General features: G+C 34.6%; 1 protein-coding gene across 1 annotated transcript in view; it reads right to left on the bottom strand.

Moving 5' to 3' along the window:
- Positions 1-22,438, bottom strand: part of LOC145692587 (uncharacterized) — an 81,531-nt gene extending 59,093 nt beyond the window's left edge. The window contains exons 1-4 of the mRNA XM_081767906.1: positions 22,350-22,438; positions 5,073-5,273; positions 3,361-3,648; positions 478-631 (exon numbers count right to left, since the gene is read on the bottom strand). Of these exons, the coding sequence (XP_081624032.1) occupies positions 478-631; positions 3,361-3,648; positions 5,073-5,273; positions 22,350-22,438 (732 nt within the window). The remainder of the gene's footprint in view (positions 1-477; positions 632-3,360; positions 3,649-5,072; positions 5,274-22,349) is intronic.
- Between the last annotated feature and the right edge of the window lie 1,474 nt (positions 22,439-23,912).

Below are 23,912 nucleotides of genomic sequence, written 5' to 3'. Positions count from 1 at the left end.
TAAATCCAACTTGCAAAAGGGGAGAGAATATATATATATATGGTCGAAATGACCACTATGAGTGTCGATTTCATAGTTTACGGGGTCACTGAGATGAACAATGACACTTCCTATGTCGTGCCGTTTATCATGAGGAGGGGGATACACAAAAATCGTTGAAAATGGTCTATATCAGAGAGCGCTTTAGTAATAGTAATAAGTGACTGACTAACGGAACAGATTACTATTTTTCCTTTATTTAACTCAGCGATGCGGTATAATTGAATTTTACTACTAATATTTGTTTCCAGTATTGTTTCTTTATATATTTCACTATTTTAAGTGTGTGACAAGAATATATTTCCATGTTTAATTATTGTCCAAATATGGACGTAATTGTATTTTACTGGCCTTTAATGTGAGGGTTAGATTGTTGCCGCCAATGGAAAGCGAATGGTAAATAAATAAATATATATATTTATTTTAAAGTGTACTAACTTGGAACCTGATTGAATTCAATGTGTCGTTAGTAGGAAGTTTCATGTCTTTGTATTTGTGGTATGTACTCAAACTCTTAATGTTCAAATTTCCAATAGCTGACACATAGTCAGTATAGATTTGAGCTTCCTTTTTAGGAGGTTTCCCATACAACCTGGAATGAGAACGATAAAATTATGTTCCTTCTTTACACAAGTAATTTCTTTTAATGAAAGGTTAATTATATTATAAATATAAAGATAGATTCATAATAATAACTATATTTTTCATCATTATATTCGTTTTATTGGAAGATACTGTATATGCTAATGTGAGTATTATAACAATCACAATCTATTCATTAACTGAGCAAATCTAGCCTCTCTAGTAACTTGTTATATAAGATAACCATTTCCCAGAAAGAATAAATGAACATACCTACAAAGCAGAAGAAGAAATATACCGTAATTCTTTTCGTCGTTAGCACACACTTATTATAAACAGAATTATTTGAGAAATAGTTAAATTTTGAAAACAATACAATAAGAAATAATAAATATATAAAATAGATTTAATAACTATTATATATTATTTTACTGCGTTTCTTCATTTATTTTTCAAAAATTTTGTTTATTAAAATGAAACCATCTTCCAAATTTTGGGCCAGGTGCAAAGTAGTACTGCCTTTTCCGCCATTCAACTGATTTATCTACAAGTCGGCCTTACGAGGACAGTATATATATTAAGGCCACCTAAACTCAGTTCATAAAACCCAAACAATCACAAAATAATAGATAGTAATGGTTTAATACGCATAAGCAATAAAATACTGTGTATATATAGAACGACAATAATGTATGTTGTATTGTTTGATTCAGAAAATTAGTCGCTTGTACAGAAGACAAATTGCAACCTGTAAATGTTTGAGAACATAATCTTGGAAGAACATTCAGTCACAAAGAGGAAATGGATAACCAATAACGAGAACTTCGAAATTGAGAACTGCATCATTTATAATATACTAACTAACTCTATGGCCTATGGAACCCGGAGGTTCAATATTGCGTTCACAAAAGCTCTTCACTGACTTCTATGCTTAGCTAACTGCATCCAGTTTCTACTTTGTATTCCAATCTCTGCGAGATCCATCATAATATTGTCCTCCCATCTGCGCCTAGGTCTTCCTAATGGTCTTTTCCGATTGGTGTTCAAGTCAAGAGTTTGAAAGCGTTTCTACTTTCTTCCATTCTAGCTACATGACCCGCCCACCTAAGCCTCCTAGACTTGACGACCATAACAATGTTGTGTAAACCGTATAAATTATGTAATTCCTCGTTGTGAAGTTTCCCCCGTTCCGCATTCCCGTTCCTCTTGGGTTCGAATATTCGTCTCAGGGTCTTGGTCTGAAATACTTTCAGTCTGTTCTTCCCTCATAGTAAGCGACCATGTTTCACAACCACACAGAACAACAGGCATGATTATCGTTTTGTATATTTTAAGCTTCAGGTTCCTCGACAGAATTCGCGACGACAAGAGATTTTCAACCAGATAGTAACACGAATTCCCTGCTTTTAGTCGGTATTTAACTCCTTCGTGAATATGATTTTCCTCTGATAATATTGATCCTAGATATTTGAAACTATCCATTTTATCAAAAGTATTATTTAATATTTTAACGCATCCATAATTTGCTGTATTGCGGTCCCGACGAACTTCCATATATACAGTTTTCTCTACATTTACTTCTAAACCCATGTCCCTGCAAGCGTTTAATAAGATCTCTGCATTTCTTTCTATTATTCTTCTATCATACCCTTAAATCTTGGGGTCTATATTAGGATGATGCCCCTCTAAGATACGCACGTCAGAATGGAAGAAATTGTGAAATTCTTCAAAATTTTAAGAGGAAATCCAATCGGAAAAAAGAATATTAGGAAGAGCTGGAAGAAGATTGGTAGACATAATTAAGATGCATTTCATAGATATGGAAATACAAAAATTAAAGTTGCATGCAGCTGAATCGATGTCAATATACAGAACACAATATATCTGTACAAGGGCTGATCAACAACGACTGAGACAGATTTTTTATTCACATGATCTTTTTCAAAGTTGTCCCCTCCCGAGTGAATGCACTTTTTATACCGTTCCTGTCATTTCTGGAATACTTGATGCATGCCATTTTTTGATATATCCTTCAGAATCAACTCTCACTCTTCTTCACTACTGCTTCAGAGTTCTCAAAATGAATACCACAGAGCTTTGCCTTAAGAGATGGAAACTTTGAAAAATCGCATGGAGCGAGATCGGGACTGTAAGGTCGATGTGGTACTCAAGTGATGTAGAATCTAGCTAAATATTCCATGACTGAAAGTGCGACGTGAGGTATTCGTTGTCATGATGAAGTCTACAGCCATTTTGACGAAATTTAGGTCGTTTCTTTGCAATACGCTTCCTCATTGTAGCCAAAATGGAAGTGTAGTATGCCCCTGTAACATTAGTGTGAGAGGGAACTACATGCTGGTAAATCATTCCTCTACAATCAAAAATAGTGATTACCATAACCTTTCCTGCAGATTGAACAAATGTCGCATTTTTTGTGTATGAGAACCTGGTGATTTTCCCACTGTGCTGGCTTCCATCCCTTTGAATCGTAGTGATGTAACCAAGTAACATCTCCAGTAATAATTCACTGAAGGCACTCATATCCTCCCTGAGCAAAGGATCTCAACACCTCATGGGAAGTCGCAACTCGCACAGCCTTTTGTATCAGAGTCAAAAGTAATTCCCAACGGGCCCAAACTCGGGACATATGAAGGTGATCGTGCATTATTGAAAAAACACCACCGTATGAAATTTCCAATACTTAACTTATTTTACATTATGTTATCCTTCGATCCTCACGGAAAATCACAGCAGAAGTATTGATGTTTCTTTGTCACAGCAGAGACCGAATCACCAAGTCCACTTTGCTTAACGCATGAAACTCGTCTTTCTTTCAATTCTTTGAACCACCGAAACACTGTTCCTCCAGGTGCACTTTCACCATAAGCTTGCTTGATCTTTTCGTATGTTTCAGAAGCCGTATGGTTCAAGCGAAAACAAAACTTTGTTGCTCCATACTGTTCTTGTCGTGTAACCTCCATTGTATGCATATACAGAGCACGTTGTGAAGCGAAATGGAAGCACTGTCTAAAACACAGCATAATATTACCAACCAATAGATACATCAATGCTGCCACCTGTAAGAGTATACATGAAACATAACTCTTTCAACTATCAAACGTGCCAGCACTCGGCAACAAAGGAAACTGCGTTACAATAACCAGTCTGTCCTTGTTGATCAGCCTCGTACTATTTTTTGTGAATTCGGTACTGAACCTCTAGATTTCATAGGATATGGGAATAGTTAGTTTAGCAAGTATTAGAATGTCGACTATCAAAGTAAGATCTAAGTCAATTTTGTCAAAGCTAAGATCTACGTAATTAGCGAATTCGATAATAATTTACCAAACTTTTGTATGCTAATAGAACTTGACATGTTTAACATATATACAGGGTGTACATAAAATATGGGTACATAGAGAATTCTAAGAATTTGTTTTTGTTTGCAGTTAAATTGGTTCAAAATATCAATTTTACTAAAGACTGTGTGTTGTTCAGTGATGAAGCTGTGTTTTTTGTCTATGATGAAGTGTACAGACGATGCCGGCATCTTCGATACTGGTGTCAAGGCAATCCACATTGGTTAAGTCGATCCAAACATCAGGGCTGCCAAAAATTGATGGTGTGGTGTGGCTTATGGAAAGCTGATGTGCTAGGACCTTTCTTCTTTGATGAACATGTAACGGGTGAGACTTATCTGAACATGCTGAGAAACAAAATGATGCCTCAGATTGAGAGTTCGGTGCGGGACTTCCAGACTGGTTTCAGCAGGATGGGGTCCCTACCCATTTTGCTGCAGCTGTTAGAGATTGGTTGAATGACAATTTTCTTCACTGGATTGGGAGAAGAGGTCATGTGGAGCGGTCTGCTCGTTCGCATTTCACCCCTTGTTGTTTTTTTTTTTTTTCGTGAGCATGCTGAAAGAGACATGCTACTCGACGAAGATTAGAAATTTAAACCAGCTGATAGAGCACATTAGCAGTTAGTGTGATGAAATCGACGGCAATTCAAACATATTACAACTAGTTCACCTTAATCTTGCAAAACGCATCAAATTATACATTGAACAGCATGGAATTCATGTTAAAAATAATATTAATTAACATTAAATTGACTAAACTGTGCTTTTTCCCATGTACCCATACTTTATGGACATTCTGTATAACTAGTTGTTCTCTGTACATATTTGTTTCGCTAAGTACGCAAAAACAAAAGTGTTATTTACAATGAGCTAAATTATGGAGGAATACGACACTAAAAGCCACATTTAAAACAGGAACAAATTTACCAAAAACGTTAGTTTGAAAAATGGAAAGTAAATGATAATCCAATGGTATACACACTTTTACTGTGTTCAAAACACTACATTAAAATTCAAATACTTGTTTTTCTTTATTTCTTAGTGGAAATACGAAGCTTATTAGACAACGTTTGCAATAATCATTACGTACCTTCTTACAACTTTCTTGATGTTTCTAGTGCTCGCTGGTGGGTCCTTACACAGTATAACAGACGGGAACTTAAATACCCAATCCTGACGATTTCTATCAATAGTTATGACAGTTGGATTGTCTTTATACTTTTCCCATGATACCACAATAATGCTCACTGTTGCAACAATGCATACTGTTAAGCAACTTAGCCAAAATAATCTGAAAATTAAGCATTAAAAAAATTTAACTGAGTTACATGTTTGTTCTTCAGATGATATATACACTAAAATAATCATTGATTTAAAATATAGTATGTATTTCGTTTCCAGCAATCATATTATATAATTATATAAATTAATTAGTACTGGAAGATGTATTGTAGAATTTCATACCCTATACTGACAAAACAGTGTATGTGGTGTACGTAAAATCGTGTGTTACATTTGTAAATTCTCAAGTTTTGGGACTTAACGTACAGCAAAGTATAACTGAAAAAGCATAGTTTATAATATTGTCTGTATAAGTGTTCCATCTGTACGTACTTTCTGTATGAAACAATAAAGGTGGTCAGGATCTCATATACAAATGGACGTATGTTACAATAGCTGACGAAGATAACATATGTATGTATGTAATATAAGGAAGACTGTTAGATATCAGACATCCTGCACTGCATGATGTAACATCTAAGGGCAGTGCCTATGTAGCATACGGATAACGTATGGTTCGTACTGATTTCTATAGTAAACAAGAGAATTCCGTATATTTGTACAATATACCGCTGTCCTGAAAACGGATTTTTCTCAGTGTATTGTTTTAATAAAGACAATCATTTAATAACGTCAATTTTAGCAACGGATGATAAGTTATCAACGTAGTTTTTATGATTATAATATATTTATATTTTAATATCATCCACTTACGGAATGAAATTTATCAGCCCCTCAAAGACACAATAAGCGTACAATGAGAAATCAGTCCATCATGAACACAGTTGCAAATTATCATTAATTTATAATATTAGTTTAGCTCTAATGTGGTTTTCAATTATCAGTGTAAGTACTATCCACAAGCACTCAATTATTTTATCACAAGACTGATTTTTTAAAAATAGTTTCGTTTTGCTTAAATGTTAGATTTGGGGAAACGTGTCTATCTGTTCAACAATATTAATCCCTTTCAGTCCTGTGTTAGTCCAGTAAATCCATTATTTTAGTGATTTAGTTTCCTCTTTTAGTCAAATAGTAAGTCTTGTCTGAAGCAGGGGTAAAAGTGAGGGAAACGCTGGGGCATGTCTTTAGGGATGCACACGAGACAAGATTTGAGGCTGTCTCGACTCGAAAATGTGGTGTAAAAGTGAGGTCTAGACTCGAAAAATGCATTCTTGTCTATTGGAAGAGCTATGTCTCGACTCAAATTTTGTCAGAAAAATTCTGTCAGGACTCGTCTCGTGCGCATCCCTACACAATGTCCTCCTATCTCGAAAAAATTATGTACGGCGTTCTCCCAATTCCTAAAAAATGCAATGGGCAAAGATATGCAGTGGGGACGGCGTGACTTCATGCCGCTTTCTAGCGTCCCCCTACCTTTTCAGATCCACTTTTACCCCTGATCTGAAGTGCTTATTTTTAGTTCTTATCTGCTTTATTTTATTATATTATTATCATAATGTATTTGATTCCAGTTGTTTACATTGTACTTCCTAATGTTATTTTCGTAATGTTTGACGTAATTAGTGTGCCCTTTAGAACTATGGAAATATATTATTTTTATTTCACTTAATAATTGATCTAAATGATATTTGGTTTTCTTCGTTCTGAAAGTTATTTTATATTATTTTCTTTAGTTTGAGAGTCCGATATGAGATTGAGCTAATTTTGATTTCATAAAGCTCTTCGGCTCTGGTGTTTTATATCTAACTCTTAATTATTTCATCAGGAACACTGGAAATATAAATTATAATAGAATTACTAATACTCACTAAATTCACTTTAGAAAGTAAACTGAAATTAATGTTTTATATTTCGGGATTCAATGGTACCAAAATTACTGCAAAAAATACTTACTGTTACACAGAAAAAAAATCGGTTCTTCGGACATCAGTATATCGTACAAATATGCGGTATCCTCTTGCTTACTATAGAAATGAGTACGGAGCGTACGTTATCCGTATGCTACATAAGCACTGCTCTTAGATGTTACATCATGTCGTTGCAGGATGTCTGACATCTAACAGTTTTCCGCATATCACATACATATAGTTATGTTACCTTCGTCGGCTATATGTTAATTACGTAAATTTGTATGTCAGATCCTGACCGCCTACATTGTTTCATACAGAAAGTACGTATATATGGAACACTTATACAGAAAGTATTATAAAACATGTGTTTTCAGTTATGTGTCTGCTGTACGTTAAGTCCAAAAACTAAAGGAATTACGCATGCAACCTATCTTTTTTAAGTACGTCATCTACATTTTTTTTCTCAGTGTAGAGTTGTAATTTAGCTAACATAATTTCATTACTGTTTTTGGATCATTGGATTAAAAGATCGAGTATATTTCAGGCACTTTTTTTTTGTAGGCCTTATATCTGGAGAACTACGTACAGTGTAGCCAAACCCAAACTATAACTTAACTCAGTATGATGTGGTTATTCCGTTAAAAAAAAAAAAAAGAAAAGAAAAAGAAAATACGGAAACTCGATTCAGCGTCCGTTCAAAAATTTTGTGGACTCTGATCAAAAAACGAATTCCTCGCCATGATCGCAATCTTTTGAAACTTTTTTGATCTTTCCTTAAATTCTTGTCCTCTCAATATGAAAATTCTCTCTTATTATTCATTGTTTCTACATTTCACTGTTAAGGTTTTAACATTCTAATAATTTCCACACTTACGGTTTATTATTCTTTACTTTTCTGTTTTTTATTTGTCGCAACTCAGAGAAGTTAATGTAAATAATAATATTTAAAGTCTATTAGTTTCATTACAGTAGCAAACATTTTAGTTCAACTTTAATTGTAGTTAAGGTTCCAAAACTTCAAATGTATTTAAGTTGACTTTAGTGTGATGTACTTGAAGGGGATAAACGAAGTGCATTCCAAAAATTACATGCGTTCCCGAAACCACAATTCAAGTTATTACATTTGTTCTAATAGAAAAAGTTATGAAATACGTTTGTATTACATAATAGTCTTCTTTAATTTACTGTACGAACAAGGGCTCCATCAAGGGTGCAAGGTGGGGCGCTCGTCCCCTAAGAGCAAATTGTACTTAGGAATATTGAAAATCCAATAGAATTTTTACATTAGTTATAGCAAAATTTGAAACTATATTTGAAATGTATCTTATACTTGCTTCCCCTTGGAAACCACAACATGGGCGCCCTTGTGTACGAAGTAAAATAAAATTTAAAACTAGTTCATTAGTGCTTAATATTTATAATTGGGCATTATAAATAATGGGTAATTTTCAGTACACAAAATAATAAATCAGTAACGATATACCACTAATACTAATAATTAGACTAGTTTTATTAATTGTCTGATTCTGTTCTCAATATGTCTGTTCCCAAAATATAATTTTGCTAATTAATAAAATAAAACGAAAGTAGCTGTCTTGCAAAGCCGATGAATAATCGAATTACGCTGCTGATCACGCGTTTAATTATGCATGGATTACTACGTTCAAACTGAAGGGAATCAGTCATAATTTTGATTCCTAATTTTTGCTCCAATTTTGTGTCTATAAATCTTTAACTGTATACACGTATTGGATTAACGTTTCACTAAAGTATTGATAATCTGTACTCCGACGATTTCATTAAAATACAGTTAATTCCAACATGCTAGTATTCATAAATAAATAAATTAATTCTCAAGGAACATTTTAAAATCAGTTGCATTGCTTATTGAAATGTTATATTTATTACAGAAATTTGAGTTTATTTTAATACTATAATCAGTTACTATGCACCCTGTTTGAATTATAAAACAGATATAAAAGGTTTAACTTTATTTAGTAGTATTTTGTAAATACAATTTTCCTTATATTTAAAATGTTGGTTGTTGTAGTACCAATGTAATACGAAAAGAAAAAAATATGTTTGCGCATGTGCGAGACATGGCTGGAATGAGTGACGTCAGTTCTATGGCACCGTGTGTAGTACTTCAGTATATAGTAACCAGCGGAACTAGAAGCCTGTCTATTCCACCTGTGCCCTCGGAAACTATGCAAACTATACTTCGGCCTAACTCCCGCCGCCCTCTGACGGAATAAATCCTCCCTTTACTTAGGGGAAAGAAGTGAATGACCTGAGCTATGTTCCCAATCGCTTAATCTTGACGAGTGAAGATGATAGGCTACTTACAGTGGCTAATAAGACAGTCCACAGCGAAGCCCGTGAAATAATTTATTGTGGCAACGCTTCCGCATTCAATAATTGAAAGATGTCGGTTGTAGCAACTTGTTCCTCGTCTTTCGAGGGAGGAACGGGAAATCAGATAGCGTCAGCAGCGCCAGAACGGGCACAGTTGAGATAGAAAGGTTGTGTTATAGCTCACTCGTCCACTATCACAATTAAAAATGAACGTTCCAATAGAAAAACATGACAAATGAGAAGTTCGTGCGTAATAAGATTTCTGAGTGCGAAAAAAAAAACTTTTGGAAGCAACAATTCCTCGCGAACTGTTACGAAGAAAACGTAATAAGTGCAGCCGTCGTAAATAAATTAAGTCTCATGTTTAAAGATAAAGTCGAAAACTTCTGAAGCAGTTTCACTAATATGTTTTTTTTTAATCATCCTCCCCGTAACCCAGATTTTGTGCCGAGCAAATACAATCTCTTCAGGGACATGAAACAGTGCCCTGCATGGCACCACTTCCACAATAACAATGCGCTTTACGATACTGCTAGCGGATAGCTTCATTCTCGGGCGAGCGATAATTTTGTAGAAAGAATTTCAAAAGTTGTAAAAACCGTATGATAATTATCTCAATTTGAATGGTCAGTATGCTGAAGAGTAATTTAATGAACTTTTACAATGTTACAATAAACGTTTTGTACCTGCGAACAGTGTTGAATTCAGACATTTACACCCGGGGGGGAATGTCAACTGCTCGGGGGAGGGTTATTTTTCTGTATTTTTTTCAAGAAAGCAGCATATTTAACAATTCCATTCACATACACATCTTACCTAATATTGAGACTAATTGCTGATAAATATTCAATGAGATTATAATTTTAAGAAAACAATCGTTTGATTTCATCTAAAACATTAAATAAAGACTGGCAAAAATAGTTTACACTAAACTTCAACTGCTATTTACAGTAACTATTTTTATTATTTCCTATATTCAGTAATTACTGTTTGTTACTAATGTAAAAAATTTTAAAAAGATTTAAATTAACTGAAATATTTTTTCTCCTAAAACAAACATACTTAGGAATATCTTAATAAAAAGTTATCATTCTTTCTCACACTTCTGATTCTAAATCAAACATATTAGCCTTGGTTTCTTCACTGCATATACATCAATAGTTTAGTTGACGAAATCTTCAGTAGGATTAGTGCCGTGTCGTGGAAAATCAGCGCTTGGCGCGAGAGTATACGACGGCATCCCCGTATATATGAGTGAGGTCGACAGACCAGCCGCCAAAGGTGGGAAACTTTTAAAAAGTAAACCCTGCTTTTCCTTGATTTTGAGCACTTTTCATTACTTTTTTCCTTTCATTTTATATATGTCCACATGTATTTCATTCCTCTGTTTTTCTTTCCTTCTTTTCTTTTCTTTTTCCCTCCCGAATTTTTCACCCCTTACTTCGGCGCCCGGGGCCGTCGCCCCGCTTGCCCCTCCCCCATAGTAGTACTCCCCGGCGTATATTGCGCCGAGTCAGCAAAAATTTTTGTGACGTCATAGGTCAAAGGTCAATGGAAGACCGCTCAATGACCGAGGGGTACCTAGGACCACCCCCTCTAAATTTTGGCAGGGGTACCTTGGCCCACCCCTTAAATTTTGGCAGGGGTACATAGGACCACCCCCCTTAAATTTTGGAAATTGCCAAATTTAAAAATTGGGTATGGTAGCCTAGGACCATAGTATGTACCTCTATTAGTATTGGGGGTCTATGTCGTTCCCTTTCATGGGTAAAAAATTGCCAAAAAGTCAAATTTCGGGGTTTTTTGACCTAATTTATCCCCTTGGATGAGGTGTTATTACCTTATATAGTTATATGGGCGTATACAGGGGTTCATTCCCTTTCATAAGACATGGGTACATTAATGCACCCCTTGAAAAATTTGGGAGGGGTACCTTGGCCCACCCCTTAAATTTTGGAAATTGCCCAATTTAAACATTGGGTATTTTAGTACTGGACCCTAATATGTATTATGATAAATTTGGATGGTCCACCTCGTTCCCTTCTAGGGGTACAAAATTGCCAAAATATAAACGTAAGCAATACGTAGTACCACGTGTTTGGTTTTTGGTCGATTTTATCTCCTTGGATGAGGTCCTATTACCTTATATGGTTATATGGTCATGTATAGGGGTCCATTACCTTTCATAAGATATGGGTATATTTGTGCACTCCTTTAAAAATTTGGGAGGGGTACTTTGGCCCACCCCTTAAATTTTGGAAATTGCTCATTTTATATATTTGGTATTATAGTACTGGACCCTAACATGTATTATAATAAATTTGGGTGGTCCACTTCGTTCCTTTTTAGGGGTACAAAATTGCCAAAATATAAACGTAAGCAATACGTTGTACCACGTGTTTGGTTTCGACCCAAGTTATCCCCTTGGATGAGGTCCTATTACCTTATATGGTTATATGGTCATGTATAGGGGTCCATTCCCTTTCATAACATATGGGTATATTGGTGCACCCCTTTAAAAATTTGGGAGGGGTACATTGGCCCACCCCTTAAATTTTAGAAATTGACCATTTTACATATTTGGTATAATAGTATAGGACCCTAATATATATATATATTACTATAAATTTGGGTGGTCCACCTCGTTCCCTTTCATGGGTACGAAATTGCCAAATTGTTAGTACAACCACGTGTTTCGTTTTTGACCTAATTTATTCCCTTGGATGAGGTCCTATTACCTTATATGGTTATATGGTCATGTATAGGGGTCTATTACCTATCATAAGACATAGGTACATTTGTGCACCCCTTTAAATTTTGGGGGGGGGTACCTTGGCCCACCCCTTTAATTTTGGAAATTACCCATTTAATATATTTGGTATTATAGTATAGGACCCTAATAGAGATTACTATAAATTTGGTTGGTCCACCTCGTTCCCTTCTAGGGGTACAAAATTGCCAAAATATAAACGTAAGCAATACGTTATACCACGTGTTTGGTTTTTGGTTGATTTTATTCTCTTTGATGAGGTGTTATTACCTTATATGTTCACATGAGCGTATACAGGAGTCTATTACCTTTCATAAGACATGGGTATATTGATGCACCCCTTTAAATTTTTGGGAGGGGTACCTTGGCCCACCCCTTTAATTTTGGAAATTACCCATTTAATATATTTGGTATTATAGTATAGGACCCTAATAGAGATTACTATAAATTTGGTTGGTCCACCTCGTTCCCTTCTAGGGGTACAAAATTGCCAAAATATAAACGTAAGCAATACGTTATACCACGTGTTTGGTTTTTGGTTGATTTTATTCTCTTTGATGAGGTGTTATTACCTTATATGTTCACATGAGCGTATACAGGAGTCTATTACCTTTCATAAGACATGGGTATATTGATGCACCCCTTTAAATTTTTGGGAGGGGTACCTTGGCCCAACCCTTTAATTTTGGAAATTGCTTAATTTCATCATGTGGTGTCATAGTTCTGGATCCTAATATGTATCATGATAAATTTGGATGGTCCACCTCGTTCCCTTTTAGGGGTACAAAATTGTCAAAATATAAACGTAAGCAATACGTTATACCACGTGTTTGATTTTTGACCTAATTTATCTCCTTGATGAGGTCCTATTACATCATATAGTTATATGGTCATGTATAGGGGTCCATTCCCTATCATAAGACATAGGTACATTTGTGCACCCCCGGGAGGGGTACAATGGCCCACCTCTTTAATTTGGAAATTGCTCAATTAAACATTTGGTATTACAGTATAGGACCCTAATATGGATCACTATAAATTTGGGTGGTCCACCTCGTTCCCTTTTAGGTGTACAAAATTGACAAAATATAAACGTAAGCATTACGTTATACCACGTGTTTGGTTTTGACCTAATTTATTTCTTTGGATGAGGTCCTATTACCTTATATGGTTATATGGTAATGTATAGGTGTTCATTCCCTATCATAAGACATAGGTACATTGATGCACCCCGGGAGGGGATTCGGTATCATAGTACAGGCCTCAACATGTATCATGATAAATTTGGGTGGTCCATCTTGTTCCCTTTCATGGGTAAAAATTGCTAAAATATAAACATAAGCAATATGTTGTACCATGTGTTTGGTTTTTGGCCCAATTTCTTCCCTTTGATGAGGTTCTATTACCTTATATGGTTATATGGTCATGTATATAGGTTCATTTCCTATCATAAGATATGGGTACGTTGATGCATCCTTTAAAAATTTGGGAGGGGTATCTTGGCACATCCACTCGGTTTTAGAAATTGTTTAATATAAGCATTTGGTATCATAGTACAGGTCTTCAATATGTACCACTATAAATTTGGATGGTCCACATCGTTCCCTTTTCATAGGTAAAGAACTACCAAAAATCAAATTTCGGAGGTTATTGACCCCTATTTAGCACGTTATATGGTTTATTACCTTTATATGTTTATGTTCCCTTTTAAATTTGGGAATTATCGAATAACAAAATTCGGTAAACGTTTTCTAGGACCCGTTGGTATTCCTCTTATGGCCAAATATTCAAAATTTAAAGGTTATTGACCGGCTTTATTATTGAATAAGTACAGGATTTATTACTTTTTTCATAAGACACAGGTGTATTTGTGTACCAATCTTAAATTTTGGGAGGGGGTACATTTCTTATTGTCATATCAATAATTGGTAAATGTTCTTTGGGTAAATCATTGTGATCACGTGATCAGTTATTGACCTATGATGGGATTAGGAGTCCAGGACATTGGTACATTGAAACTTTGTAGGATAATTTGAGAATGCGTCATTGGTATTGATTATTACAGCCAAATATAAACGTAAGCAAGACGTTGTACCACGTGATTGACCTTGATGAGGTAGTGTACAGGGATACATAGCTAACCTTATTGAAACTTATGACTCATAGTCTTAAGGGAATACATGCTACAACACTGGCAAAGTTATTGTTGATGCAATTTGATTGGCTGATCACTATCTTTCGTGCAATCTGATTGGTTGATCACTATCTTTCGTGCAATCTGATTGGTTGATGAGTTTTAAATCTTTGCTGTATTCAGTTTTTAAGTTTTGTTTTACATTTAAAAATCTTGTTTTTGTTCAACATTTTGCACTCAATGATAAATATGATCAAAACCGTTTATTTGTTAATCGAATAGTTAAAAACCGGATAAAGTTTGACGGTTAACCGTGAAACGTAAAAAATTTTTAGTTTGAAATTTTTTTTGCTTGAAACATTTTGTTTGAAAATTCTTGCTTTCAAATTTTTTGTTTGAATTTTTTGTTTGAGAATTTTGTTTGAAATTTTTTTTGACAACTTTTGTTTCAAAATTTTTTGTTTAAAATTTTTTTGTTTGAAATTTTTTTTCGTTTCAAAATTTTGTTTAAAATTTTTGTTTGAAATTTTTTCGTTTCCAAATTTTTTCTTTGAAAAAATTTTTGTTTGAAATTTTTTTTGTTTCAAAATTTTGTTTCAAAATTTTGTTTGAATTTTTTCGTTTGAAATTTTTTGTTTAAAAATTTTTCGTTTGAAATTTTTTCGTTTCAAAATTTTGTTTAAAATTTTTTTCGTTTCAAAATTTTGTTTGGAAAATTTTGTTTGAATTTTTTTCGTTTGAATTTTTTTTTCGTTTCAAAATTTTGTTTCAAAGATTTTTGTTTGAAATTTTTGTTTCAAAGTTTGAGTTGACATTTTTAAAAGTTTGTGCATCTATTAGTAAAGAACCGGAACTGTTTAGAACAAAAACCTTTGACAACATTATGGTGCAATAGTACACGTCAGAACATGGGGTTGTACTTGAAATGAAAAAACACAATTCATTGAAATGGATCATTTTATTACACTCCACATACATCCATACCAGATAGTGGTTCTGGATATTGTCGATACAATGTATTTTGAACTTCTTGCACTAGTTTGTCTTTAGCATATAATTTTAATTCCAGTTGAAGTCTTTTAAGGTCTAATGCAATATCAATTGGTGGAAACTCAATGTCCATTTGATCACAAATAAACTGTTTATCAATACAGGTATGCACCCAAGAACGATGTTGACAACCATCACAATATCTAGATACATGTTGTACAATATGCATAACACATTTTTCAAAATAGTACTTTTTCAGGAATATACTAGTTTTGTTGCACACTTCCACTGCATGTTTCACACACTGAAATACGCTGATGAATTTGTTCCATTCAGTTTGTGTTAGATACACCATGTTACGAGGGACATGGAATGTACTCTTTTTACGTAACAGCACCATCTTCTCTTCGAGGACTGTACGCAGCACCACTTCATGATTTGAGCCTAATGATTTGACTATGGTCACATTTAGCTCATCATGAAAATAATCGTTCATTTGGTCGATTCGTGAACATAATATTTGCCATTCTTCACAGGTCAGTTGTACACCAAATTGTTCTGCTTTGCCCAATCGAATCACTGGGTCAAATGTTCTAGCACTGATACCAATCATCACATGTTTTGTTTGAAATATATTTATTGGATAATAGCTTGCGAAGATGAACTCTTTATCGTTAGAAGTACACATCTTTCCTCCTGAAAAGCACTTGCTCAAATGATTTCGTGGGATGACAGTGTATTTACTGGTTTATAGTTATTGCTGACGTCATTGGTAAGGAATGTGCTGATTCATGATTTCATCACAGTTGCTGACGTCATGCCGACCAACCACATTCATACAACTACAGCTGACGTCATTGGAAAGAAATGTGCTGATTCATGATTTCATCACAATGGCTGACGAATCTGGCTGTGTACTAAATTCAAGTTGATGACTTCGACCCAAGAATCCTTTGTAACATAAAGATACAGATCCAGTATTTAAGAAACGCAGCAGTTCTTCTTGTTTTGATGCCTCCATGGGTAAATATCTTGCTGGTAAAATTATATTCTTATCATTTTCAAGCTTCACTACGATTCTTACTCCAAACTTTGTAGGGATCATTTGGCTAGCTAAGATTCTATAAGGTACATTTGTTGTAAATCAGTAATCTTGGTAAATGATTTCATCACATCACGTGTGCTTAGAAACTGCAGACAAGTAGCCATGATGACGTTATCATGAATACTAACTCGAACGATACTTATATATGATGCAAAACTGATGACGTTGCATTATCATGTTCTGACGTGTACTATTGCACCATGATAAACAACGTTGCCAGATGTTTTTGTTCTAAACAGTTCCGGCTAGTGCATACCTGTATTGATAAACAGTTTATTTGTGATCAAATGGACATTGAGTTTCCACCAACTGATATTGCATTAGACCTTAAAAGACTTCAACTGGAATTAAAATTATATGCTAAAGACAAACTAGTGCAAGAAGTTCAAAATACATTGTATCGACAATATCCAGAACCACTATCTGGTATGGATGTATGTGGAGTGTAATAAAATGATCCATTTCAATGAATTGTGTTTTTTCATTTCAAGTACAACCCCATGTTCTGACGTGTACTATTGCACCATAATGTTGTCAAAGGTTTTTGTTCTAAACAGTTCCGGTTCTTTACTAATAGGTGCACAAACTTTTAAAAATGTCAACTCAAACTTTGAAACAAAAATTTCAAACAAAAATCTTTGAAACAAAATTTTGAAACGAAAAAAAATTCAAACGAAAAAAATTCAAACAAAATTTTCCAAACAAAATTTTGAAACGAAAAAAATTTTAAACAAAATTTTGAAACGAAAAAATTTCAAACGAAAAATTTTTAAACAAAAAATTTCAAACGAAAAAATTCAAACAAAATTTTGAAACAAAATTTTGAAACAAAAAAAATTTCAAACAAAAATTTTTTCAAACAAAAAATTTGGAAACGAAAAAATTTCAAACAAAAATTTTAAACAAAATTTTGAAACGAAAAAAAATTTCAAACAAAAAAATTTTAAACAAAAAATTTTGAAACAAAAGTTGTCAAAAAAAATTTCAAACAAAATTCTCAAACAAAAAATTCAAACAAAAAATTTGAAAGCAAGAATTTTCAAACAAAATGTTTCAAGCAAAAAAACAATTTCAAACTAAAAAATTTTTACGTTTCACGGTTAACCGTCAAACTTTATCCGGTTTTCAACTATTCGATTAACAAATAAACGGTTTTGATCATATTTATCATTGAGTGCAAAATGTTGAACAAAAACAAGATTTTTAAATGTAAAACAAAACTTAAAAACTGAATACAGCAAAGATTTAAAACTCATCAACCAATCAGATTGCACGAAAGATAGTGATCAACCAATCAGATTGCACGAAAGATAGTGATCAGCCAATCAAATTGCATCAACAATAACTTTGCCAGTGTTGTAGCATGTATTCCCTTAAGACTATGAGTCATAAGTTTCAATAAGGTTAGCTATGTATCCCTGTACACTACCTCATCAAGGTCAATCACGTGGTACAACGTCTTGCTTACGTTTATATTTGGCTGTAATAATCAATACCAATGACGCATTCTCAAATTATCCTACAAAGTTTCAATGTACCAATGTCCTGGACTCCTAATCCCATCATAGGTCAATAACTGATCACGTGATCACAATGATTTACCCAAAGAACATTTACCAATTATTGATATGACAATAAGAAATGTACCCCCTCCCAAAATTTAAGATTGGTACACAAATACACCTGTGTCTTATGAAAAAAGTAATAAATCCTGTACTTATTCAATAATAAAGCCGGTCAATAACCTTTAAATTTTGAATATTTGGCCATAAGAGGAATACCAACGGGTCCTAGAAAACGTTTACCGAATTTTGTTATTCGATAATTCCCAAATTTAAAAGGGAACATAAACATATAAAGGTAATAAACCATATAACGTGCTAAATAGGGGTCAATAACCTCCGAAATTTGATTTTTGGTAGTTCTTTACCTATGAAAAGGGAACGATGTGGACCATCCAAATTTATAGTGGTACATATTGAAGACCTGTACTATGATACCAAATGCTTATATTAAACAATTTCTAAAACCGAGTGGATGTGCCAAGATACCCCTCCCAAATTTTTAAAGGATGCATCAACGTACCCATATCTTATGATAGGAAATGAACCTATATACATGACCATATAACCATATAAGGTAATAGAACCTCATCAAAGGGAAGAAATTGGGCCAAAAACCAAACACATGGTACAACATATTGCTTATGTTTATATTTTAGCAATTTTTACCCATGAAAGGGAACAAGATGGACCACCCAAATTTATCATGATACATGTTGAGGCCTGTACTATGATACCGAATCCCCTCCCGGGGTGCATCAATGTACCTATGTCTTATGATAGGGAATGAACACCTATACATTACCATATAACCATATAAGGTAATAGGACCTCATCCAAAGAAATAAATTAGGTCAAAACCAAACACGTGGTATAACGTAATGCTTACGTTTATATTTTGTCAATTTTGTACACCTAAAAGGGAACGAGGTGGACCACCCAAATTTATAGTGATCCATATTAGGGTCCTATACTGTAATACCAAATGTTTAATTGAGCAATTTCCAAATTAAAGAGGTGGGCCATTGTACCCCTCCCGGGGGTGCACAAATGTACCTATGTCTTATGATAGGGAATGGACCCCTATACATGACCATATAACTATATGATGTAATAGGACCTCATCAAGGAGATAAATTAGGTCAAAAATCAAACACGTGGTATAACGTATTGCTTACGTTTATATTTTGACAATTTTGTACCCCTAAAAGGGAACGAGGTGGACCATCCAAATTTATCATGATACATATTAGGATCCAGTACTATGACACCACATGATGAAATTAAGCAATTTCCAAAATTAAAGGGTTGGGCCAAGGTACCCCTCCCAAAAATTTAAAGGGGTGCATCAATATACCCATGTCTTATGAAAGGTAATAGACTCCTGTATACGCTCATGTGAACATATAAGGTAATAACACCTCATCAAAGAGAATAAAATCAACCAAAAACCAAACACGTGGTATAACGTATTGCTTACGTTTATATTTTGGCAATTTTGTACCCCTAGAAGGGAACGAGGTGGACCAACCAAATTTATAGTAATCTCTATTAGGGTCCTATACTATAATACCAAATATATTAAATGGGTAATTTCCAAAATTAAAGGGGTGGGCCAAGGTACCCCTCCCAAAAATTTAAAGGGGTGCATCAATATACCCATGTCTTATGAAAGGTAATAGACTCCTGTATACGCTCATGTGAACATATAAGGTAATAACACCTCATCAAAGAGAATAAAATCAACCAAAAACCAAACACGTGGTATAACGTATTGCTTACGTTTATATTTTGGCAATTTTGTACCCCTAGAAGGGAACGAGGTGGACCAACCAAATTTATAGTAATCTCTATTAGGGTCCTATACTATAATACCAAATATATTAAATGGGTAATTTCCAAAATTAAAGGGGTGGGCCAAGGTACCCCCCCCAAAATTTAAAGGGGTGCACAAATGTACCTATGTCTTATGATAGGTAATAGACCCCTATACATGACCATATAACCATATAAGGTAATAGGACCTCATCCAAGGGAATAAATTAGGTCAAAAACGAAACACGTGGTTGTACTAACAATTTGGCAATTTCGTACCCATGAAAGGGAACGAGGTGGACCACCCAAATTTATAGTAATATATATATATATTAGGGTCCTATACTATTATACCAAATATGTAAAATGGTCAATTTCTAAAATTTAAGGGGTGGGCCAATGTACCCCTCCCAAATTTTTAAAGGGGTGCACCAATATACCCATATGTTATGAAAGGGAATGGACCCCTATACATGACCATATAACCATATAAGGTAATAGGACCTCATCCAAGGGGATAACTTGGGTCGAAACCAAACACGTGGTACAACGTATTGCTTACGTTTATATTTTGGCAATTTTGTACCCCTAAAAAGGAACGAAGTGGACCACCCAAATTTATTATAATACATGTTAGGGTCCAGTACTATAATACCAAATATATAAAATGAGCAATTTCCAAAATTTAAGGGGTGGGCCAAAGTACCCCTCCCAAATTTTTAAAGGAGTGCACAAATATACCCATATCTTATGAAAGGTAATGGACCCCTATACATGACCATATAACCATATAAGGTAATAGGACCTCATCCAAGGAGATAAAATCGACCAAAAACCAAACACGTGGTACTACGTATTGCTTACGTTTATATTTTGGCAATTTTGTACCCCTAGAAGGGAACGAGGTGGACCATCCAAATTTATCATAATACATATTAGGGTCCAGTACTAAAATACCCAATGTTTAAATTGGGCAATTTCCAAAATTTAAGGGGTGGGCCAAGGTACCCCTCCCAAATTTTTCAAGGGGTGCATTAATGTACCCATGTCTTATGAAAGGGAATGAACCCCTGTATACGCCCATATAACTATATAAGGTAATAACACCTCATCCAAGGGGATAAATTAGGTCAAAAAACCCCGAAATTTGACTTTTTGGCAATTTTTTACCCATGAAAGGGAACGACATAGACCCCCAATACTAATAGAGGTACATACTATGGTCCTAGGCTACCATACCCAATTTTTAAATTTGGCAATTTCCAAAATTTAAGGGGGGTGGTCCTATGTACCCCTGCCAAAATTTAAGGGGTGGGCCAAGGTACCCCTGCCAAAATTTAGAGGGGGTGGTCCTAGGTACCCCTCGGTCATTGAGCGGTCTTCCATTGACCTTTGACCTATGACGTCACAAAAATTTTTGCTGACTCGGCGCAATATACGCCGGGGAGTACTACTCCCATGGAACAGCACTGAGCAGGATCTTGGCCACCTTCAATAGCAATCTTTCACTTATATACTATTATCATATTGATAAATTCTATATAAGTCTCTAATCAAGGAGGGATAACTGTTCCTCCCTGATCCCTCTAAATGACGCCCACTGAATCTCACCCTTTAACTGAATTATTTTTAATTAAAGAAAGATGTGTTTACTTTAACAATCGTAAAACACATTTACGTCTGTTACTTCCGATGCGAGAAATGGGATTTAGGCGCCCTATTACAAATAATGTAGGAACTGTATATTTTCAAGAACTGAAGTCTGCTGACATGAGAGATTATATGGAATGATCGAAAGATCTTCCCTATCTTTCCTTTCGTATCTCAACCTGTGCTACTGCTACCTACTAATATATAATATAGGGCGAGAGTATAGTACCTACTAAAATACAAACCTTTCTTCAACAGTTAACAATTCCATGTTCTGCCAAACTCAGTCATAGCGTTAAGAAATACAAGTTTTATTCACTATTTGGTATTCTATCTTAGATGTTACATGTTAACATTTATATAGAATGGGTCTGCGTCATTTATATGTATATTGAGAGATCGGATTTCGTCTGCACGTACACGGAAAGAAAAGCAAATAATTGGGTGAAGTAATTTCTACATTTTGTGACTGAAATTTTGGGAGTTTCTCCGTGGGGGAATGAATTTTCTTCGGGGGGGAGATTCCCCCCCGGGCTACCCCCTGAATTCAACCCTGCCTGCGAATGTATGTCATTAATAATCAAACGACGCGTTCTGTTCTTTCGAATTGCCTTCGTATTTATATTGAATAGAATATTAAAGAAATGAAGAAGAAAGCTTCCTAAAGATTAAGCAATATAACTGAGACTCGGTTCAACAAAAATATGAAATAAATAGCCTACGTATATTTGAAATTAATTTTTGTTTGAATGTAAGACATAGCCAATATTTCCTTTTCTATAGAGTTCATTAAATTCTTTTTAATACTATACATAAAGGTATATTTGCCAAATTGACTTTCACCTACCCTGTAATAATGCTAATATTTAATGTAAAATAATGTATACTAACCTTTCCCAAATTGATCGTCCTTTCTTTAGTACTTCAGGAATACCATGAATTGATGTCTCTTCCAAATATTGTTTCGTGAGAGACGGCATAATGTTATGATTTCCATCATTTATATCCCATTAAGTTGGTTTTTATTATCTCTTGTGCAGGGTGCTTGTGTTTCAGGTAAAATATACGCTTCCTGGCATTGTTACTGAAACTGAAGGTGATGGTATTAATGTATTATTCGTTTGGCACTTGTCAGATATAAGCATAGATATACAAATTCGGTTTGTAGGTAGAAACCTTTTCCCATTATACGTACGTTACTTACCGAGAATGATATTTATGAAATCGTATTCTTTAATTCTTGATACTATAATTATTATGACATTTAACTCTAAAAATGAAAGTGTGAGAACGAAAGAGCATTTAATTATATCCTAGAAGAGTTGTTTCTATTTTGCCGATGATGCACTACCTAAATGCATTCTTTTGCAATCAGACACACCTTGATGGCAACGAGATCTGTACAGAAGGAATTACAATGCTGTAACAGGATGCTTCAAAGGTACGCGTAGTCATAGATACATCCATAATACTCCGTGTTTCAAAAGGAATGACCTGACTTTGGACGGTAGTAATTACGGAACATGGGACGTGCCGGCAAGAAACTAACTGTTGTTTGAATAGTAGTGGTGTAGAGTTTCAGAAAATCGCCGTTAGATGTCAGTCACGTTTTCTCAGTTTGCAGTCAGTCAGAAGTAACTGCACGGCGCCCACTCAACAGAAGGCGTTTTTTGTCTTGCACTTTGCAAAGACTGAGCCAGTGATTTCGGTCCAGTATACTTTTCGTCGGCGTTTAGACATTGCTCCTCCTGCACCCAAAAATTTCGTCGTTCGTGTCGCCAATTTGAAGAGACAGATGCTTGTGCAAAGGCAAGAGTCAAGATCGGCCTCGCACCTCCAATGAATTGGTGGAAACAATTCGACAATGTGTGTTACTGCTGCTGTACATATAGAGCATTTGTAATAGCATAGCTAAAACTTGAAAATTTTCTGAGTATTATGAAAGTTATCCTATTTTTGTAGTGTGATTTTGTCAATACATATCGACTTTGAAAATCAGGCCATTCTTTTCGAAACACCCTGTATAATTGTCAACTGTTGAATATGCTTTCGATCTTATTGTTTGCTTTCTACAAATGTATGTTATCACCGTTATGATTAATAATGTCTCTATGTCATCTGCGTTTCTTCACTAAGGAATGAAAAAGGAAGTTGTTACCTTACAAAGCTTCCGTTTGGAAATGTCGATTTAAGAAAATGCATTTGGTACTTATGGTGCCTAAAAAAACTACACTTATGTTTTGTTGAATTTATGTATCGCAACGCACAGTATGCTAATCGTGCGTAGTATCTGAATTGTGTTAATTGAGTGTAGGCGGAGTCTTAATACGACTAGAACGTTGATGACAGATGTTGAATGCAGATTAATATACAAGATAAGCATTTTATGTGGATATATCCCGGTAGCTTTTAAACAAATACGTATAAATCGTTATTATTTTCTAATGAAATTCA

The sequence above is a fragment of the Thermobia domestica genome, chromosome 8 (assembly GCF_964235325.1).
Source record: "Thermobia domestica chromosome 8, izTheDome1.hap1.1, whole genome shotgun sequence".
In the NCBI taxonomy this organism is placed as follows: Eukaryota; Metazoa; Arthropoda; class Insecta; order Zygentoma; family Lepismatidae; genus Thermobia; species Thermobia domestica.
Note: the sequence above shows the minus strand (reverse complement) of the source record. Positions and strands in the feature narration are given on the sequence as shown.